Source organism: Xylona heveae, assembly GCF_001619985.1.
Source record: "Xylona heveae TC161 unplaced genomic scaffold L228scaffold_15, whole genome shotgun sequence".
Lineage (NCBI taxonomy): Eukaryota > Fungi > Ascomycota > Xylonomycetes > Xylonales > Xylonaceae > Xylona > Xylona heveae.
In genome coordinates, this window is record NW_017264207.1 from 458653 (window position 1) to 464652 (window position 6000).

Below are 6000 nucleotides of genomic sequence, written 5' to 3' on the forward strand. Positions count from 1 at the left end.
GTATGCTCGTATCAATTACTTTTTAATCTCTGGCTCATTTGTCTTGCATTCACAAGACTACAAAATGATGAGAATGGGCGTGGAGGAAGGCGCAACCCATCCCCTTTCCATCCACCAACAACTAGACCAATCATCCTGGCAGAGAGAAATTACCTGTATAATTTCCCGACTGGGTTGTGAAATCGCTGGTTTGGCTCAGATCATCAATTCTGCCCAGCATAAACTCCAGCAATCTGTATGCAGCACTGGGTGCAAACTGGGGAATCATGTGGCCGGAAAGCGAGACCTCCGCAAAAGTGAGGCCTCTTTCGGTTCTATATCTACCAAACACACCTGCGCCTGCAAGGGTGCTGAGGCTAGGATCATCATGATAGGGAACGTAGAATTCGTCCTGAGGTTCCTCGGAGAATCCCTGGGCACCGTTCCAGGTCATGTTCTGGATAGCAAGGAGGGTACCGTTTGAAAGGAGGACATAATCGATCGCGCCGTGACCGATGATGGTCTTGTTTGTGCGTTCAATGACAGAGGCCAAGACGCCGTTGAGCGCGGGAGGATCAGACAAGTCTGTTCCATTGACGAAGACGTTAATGGAGGAGCATTCTTCGTATTCGCCAATGGGGGCATTGATGGCTTTCTGCACGTCGGTGCGGTTGAAGTAAATAAAAGCGCCATCGGGTACGTAGCCAAAGGACCCAGGGAAACCCATGACGTCCCAGAGCAAAGGACAGGTGGTGGCGATTTGATACACGTTGAAGCAAGGGTTGATTTCGGACGCGGCGTAGTAGATGTCATCCCACAGATCGCATGAGGCTGTGACGGTGTTGTTGGGCGGACTGGGCAAGGGTCCCTTGGGCGGATACACGAGATATTCGTTCAAAAAGGACGTGTAGCCGCATGCATCGGCGCGGTCGTGAATGTCGTCCATAAAAGTAGAGTTGAGGGAGAAGAGACCTGGCCAGTTGTCCACAAAGGCGACGGCGGGGACTATAGAAAAGTAAAAAGCATTAGCAGAGTTGTTTCCTCTGGTAGAATCAAAAGAAGCCTGTACGGGATGACGGAGATCACCTACTCTCTTCAGTGACGACATCGGAGCTAATGCTCGGGTCATATATCATGATGCTCTCGAGATTGTAATACTTGGTGTCATTCTTGTTGAGCATTGCATCGGCAATATAAGGCACGTACATGCCGGCATATGACTCGCCGGTAATGTACACCTTGCGCTTCTCGAGGTCAAACGTTTTGACGAAATGCTTCCAGAATCCCAAAAACTGCTCCGCCACATCTGCTTCAGACGTCGCCGTGGGGGTACCCTGTGAGAATCCGGTACCCACGGGCTGATCAATCCACACGACGTTGGTCAGGTTGACCCAGGTCCAAGGGTTAGGAACAGGTTTGAACGTGCCCCATTGCCAGAGGAATGGGCCGTTCTCTTGCAAAAGACCTTCGAGCGAGCTGCAGCCTGGACCGCCATTGAGCCAGATGAGAATCTCGTCTCCCGCAAGCTCATTCTCGGACGGAAAGAACCAGAACCAGAGCTTGGAGGTTTCATTGGCGTGGTCCGAAATGGGAAGCAATCCGGCATATGACTCGCCAACGTCAAAGTCTACTTCGGGGATGGCAGAGCCATTGACAACAAATTCTGGAATTCACCTGTTAGCAATTGATTTGTCTTACCAAGAATTGCGAGTAGTTGCAAAATAACTGGGGTGATTAGAGTAGGAATGTTCGTCCCATGAAACAAATACAAAAGGCACCGGACAGAAGAGGACGAAAAGTAGGCAGACATACTCGACGACTTGCTGTTCAGATAGCTCTGTTTCTTCTTATGCTCCGCTGAGCGCTTCACAGGCTGCTGCTGCGAACGCTCGGCGAAGATGTTATCTCTGGGAGCTGGTCTTTCAAGTTTCTTTCCCACATGCTGTGAGCTTCGTGCGCTGGTAAGCACAGCAAGCGCTAGCACCAGCAGAAATGAGAGAGCGCGCATCTCGCAGCGAATATCTCAAAGGCTATTTCCCAAGTCTATTCTCTCACTTCACTGCAAACCCACGTCTTCTCAGTCCGAAAACGACAAGTAGCCTTAGAACTGAAGACAGACCTATTTAGCACAGCTGATCAATTACTTCCGCTATGGCGTCCAGTGCAAGGACGTTCTGAGAGAGCCTTCCCACACGCGAGTGGAGGGAGCTCTGATAGCTTTATCTCAGATCGCCAGGCTTGCGCTGGAGCTTTGGAGCTGAAGAACCTGCCCATCTTACGTAGCTTTGCATTCTGCGCCCTGGGATGACAGGGTATTTCGCCAGCCTATGCTCAATGAGGTAGTCCGTCTGCGCCAAAAAGTGCGCTGAGCGGAGCAGTCCACTCCGAGAACATCAGCCCAAAAGGCTGGCGACATGGTCCTGTGAGAAGTGCGGTAATCAGGGCTGATCGAAGAAGCCCACAACTTCCCGATTGGGCTGGGTGATAGATTATGTGCATAGTCTATTTCGTAAGTGCTCTAGACTGCCGTGATAAAGAACAGTCAGGCAGGCAACCCAAACGACACGAATTGAAGCGATTGGGTACGTACTAGTGACTCATCCAGTACTGCATTATTACGCAGTAGAAGTAATTCAGCTGGACCTAGAGAATGAAGTGATTGAAAGTCAGTCCCTTGTACTTTACGGTAATCTCCTGCTGAGTGATGAGATGTGGTGTGGGTGTACCACGCTGTGGGAGTTGCCTGTCGTAGGCAAGTAGATGCGTAGTGGCGTCCTACAACCATGCACATACAAGTATAGTAGGCATGCCGAGGATGGAGATGCCAGGAACACCAGCTAGTCGAGCCTAAAGTCTGGTCCAAGCAAGGAAGCGAATACTGATAAGAAAAAGGTCAGGGTCTTGCCCCATTTGGAGAGAGCCGGTGGATACCGTCATCGTATCAATATTCGTATTGTAGTATCGTTTGTTCATGGCCATTGCCGATTGCCGGGACTGCCTACGTACTGCGTAGTAAGAGGGCAAAAGGACTTGTCATCAGGAATCGAGAAGAGAAGGGGCCTTTGCCATCATTTCACGACAGATGAAGACAAGATTGTCTCACGGTGGTAATATAAGAGCTGCCTGTGCCTGAACTAAGCAGGACCTCCTTCCCGATATCATCATCGTTCCCCTTTCGCACCTTCCTCTTTTTGACTTGGTCCGTCCAGAGTGCGGGCACTGGCGACAACTAATTCATCGGGGCGAGGAGGGCCGGGACGGGGCCCGTTTACCACCGGCCCAGTTATCACCGAACCTTGTCCCTTATCTTTCGCACTAGCCTTCTCAATCACTTCGTATCTCTACGCTACGTACGGTAGTTGTATTTCTCGAGGAACAAGACGATAATGCGAGCAAGCTAAGCTAAGTTAATTATCGCTGTCTCCTGCAATGTCAACAAGAATTTCCAGATACAATCTGCAGCTAGATTCTTCGAGAATTTATTGACTGTACAATAAAAAGTGTATTCTCGATCAGTCAAATATCATTCATAGACACCCGTTATGTACAGCAAATGCGAGTTTGCAAATGTAGACGCTCACAAGAGCATTTAGCATCGCCATGATAATTCCATGCACATGCAAAGTAAATAGACAAATAACGTCTCTTCTCGCCTACTCTCGGTCATACAAATCGAGTAAAGTTAAAGGTCAAAAAGTCGAGCTCAAAGGGCGAGGACAATGCCAGCAGCTTGGTAAACACTGGTGTTCCCCATCCAGTTACAGGGTCCCAGCCCTCGGTGGCGTTCCACGAGGCATAAGGGACATAGGGAGTCGCAAGGCCACTATAAATGTCCTTGCCGGTGCAGCCTGTAGAGCCACCGTGGGTAATGTCGGTGAGACCATATCGTCCAAAGGCATAGATCCAGGGGTTCAGGAAACCGAGCGGAGGAAGATTGGCGGAGACACGCGCGCTATTGAGCAGAGAGACGACAGCAGCAAACGTAGGCGCGGCGGCACTGTAACACCAGCGAGTCAACATAGAACGCTCACCAACCGGCAGAAGATGTCTACTCACCTAGTACCTCCAACCAGAATCTCTTTGCCTTGGTCAATGACGTGAAAGTGTGAGCCCTGCGCAGACACATCGGGAATGCCGCGGCCATTGGGATTGTAGAGACCTTTCCATTGATCGCCCAGAATGTTCAAGTATCGGTCCACGGCATGCTTCTGCCATCCTGGAGTCGGGAAGCGGTCCGAAAATCCACCCGACGAAAAGCTGATGCCAGCTTCAGGAGCCACATAGTGCGTAGCGCCAACGGAGGTTACCCAGGGACAGCTGGCGGGGAATGTGGGTAGGAAGCGGGTAGTCTTGTTCCCATCATTGGTCTGGCAGGCGCTTCCGACACCAGTGTCACCGCTGGAGAAAATGACAGAGACACCCCGGGCGCCGAGCTGACCAAACATGGAGCATACGGTGCGCGAGTAAGGCTCAGGCACACTCTGCTCATCCTCGCCGTAAGAGGTCGACAAGGTCTGCGGCAGTTCATCCTCCGGCAACGAAAGAATGTAGTTCAAGAAGTCGAGGTAGGGTTCATTTTCGTCATCACTCGCATCGGGCTGATCCAAATCCGGCACGAGCAGTCCACGGCCACCGGTGATATAATACTCGTTGGGGGTGGGGTAGGAAAGCGAGAGGCCATATTGGATATCAAGATTTGCCTCGACGTCGTCATCGACTGTGTCATTTTGTTTCCACTGGCCGCCTAAGATATCGTCAGAAAGTCTGCGAAGCCCATGGATATGAACTACGTACCGTGCACTTGCTGGTACTTGAAGCTAGCACCGGCAGCATAAGGAGCATATTCCTTCAAGAATTGTCCAAGATCTGCAAATTTGGCATACTCTTCAAGGTAGCCAGCAATACCGAGCTTGTTACCGTTGTTGGGATCGGCCTTGAAGTCCTTGATCTTGTACAATTCTTTAAGACAGGCGGGTGTAATGGTCTGGTTGCACCCTGTCACATTCAGACCTTTGCCAGCCTGGCCAAGGATTTGCTTGTCAATGACCCAACTGCGCTGCGGGCGAATTTGGCCGAACCGAGTGGTCGGCTGGATCATGTCAATGTACTGATGCAGATATTGAGGGAGTGAGTATTGGAGAGTCCGGATACGCTCCGCGCCGTCGACATTGCTGCGATAGTATTTAAATTTGGTGTCCAACATCTTCTCGGCTTGGCCGACCGTGGCATTGAAATTGATCCATTCGCCATCGTCATGAATAGCGTTGGGCGGCACACCATGCTCGAGGAGCCATGAAGTGATTGCATTGGTTGCCTCGGCAGTTGGGCGAATCAATGCTTTGAGCTCTTCCAGCTTCAGATGTTTTCCATATTTGGGGTGATTTGGTGTTGAAATGTCTAACACAGTCTGCTCAAAAAAGCCAGGGTTTGGCTGCGTGACAGCGATGCGGAAGTTCACCCGCTTGGACGTGTCAGGGACACCAACTGCCTTCCAGCCTTCAGGGACAGAGTTCAGCTGCTCAAAGATCTCAGGAAAAGAGGCGGGTCCTGAAGCTGCGGCATTCACACTCGCGAAGCCGGCCAGCGCGGAGCAGATACCGGCCAGGAGGGAAAGGGAACGCATGCTGGCCCTAATTTTGTAGCTCATTAGCTTCAATCACTCATACGAAGACTATCAGATGAAAGGCATGTTTTGTGCATACCCTTATCTGGAGAAGTGAAGAATGGAAAAGAAAAGGTGAAGCTTGGCAAGTCTTTTCCGCCCAGACTCTTGAATTGGTTGAGCTGAGATCCTACACGGTCAAGAGGAGGGTCCAGTGAAGCAAAGTGATCATCTCCCCAAGATATATGCAGCTACAATCACCCATCGTGCGTGGGGCAAACGGGAGCTAGACACTAAGTAAGTGAATGTGCAGGGCTCTGTCACCACCACTCCTGAACAGTGCAAAGCCCCGAGTGGGCCAAGAGCATGGACAGTGCACTGTCCCCTCATCAGGGACAGCTTTTGAATGACACCATCAA

General features: G+C 50.9%; 2 protein-coding genes across 2 annotated transcripts; both read right to left on the reverse strand.

Moving 5' to 3' along the window:
* Positions 1–130: 130 nt before the first annotated feature.
* Positions 131–1987, reverse strand: L228DRAFT_271701 (alpha/beta-hydrolase; the record flags this gene model as incomplete). The annotated part of the gene is made up of 3 exons (XM_018335562.1): positions 131–984; positions 1070–1642; positions 1792–1987. 3 exons carry the CDS (start codon positions 1985–1987, stop codon positions 131–133), a joined length of 1623 nt encoding a protein of 540 aa, XP_018184635.1.
* Positions 1988–3400: 1413 nt separating this feature from the next.
* Positions 3401–5762, reverse strand: L228DRAFT_225268 (tripeptidyl peptidase SED3). The gene is made up of 3 exons (XM_018330375.1): positions 4774–5762; positions 4036–4723; positions 3401–3976 (listed from the first exon to the last, which is right to left on the reverse strand). Exons 1-3 carry the CDS (start codon positions 5624–5626, stop codon positions 3643–3645), a joined length of 1875 nt encoding a protein of 624 aa, XP_018184636.1. The 5' UTR covers positions 5627–5762; the 3' UTR covers positions 3401–3642.
* Positions 5763–6000: the final 238 nt, after the last annotated feature.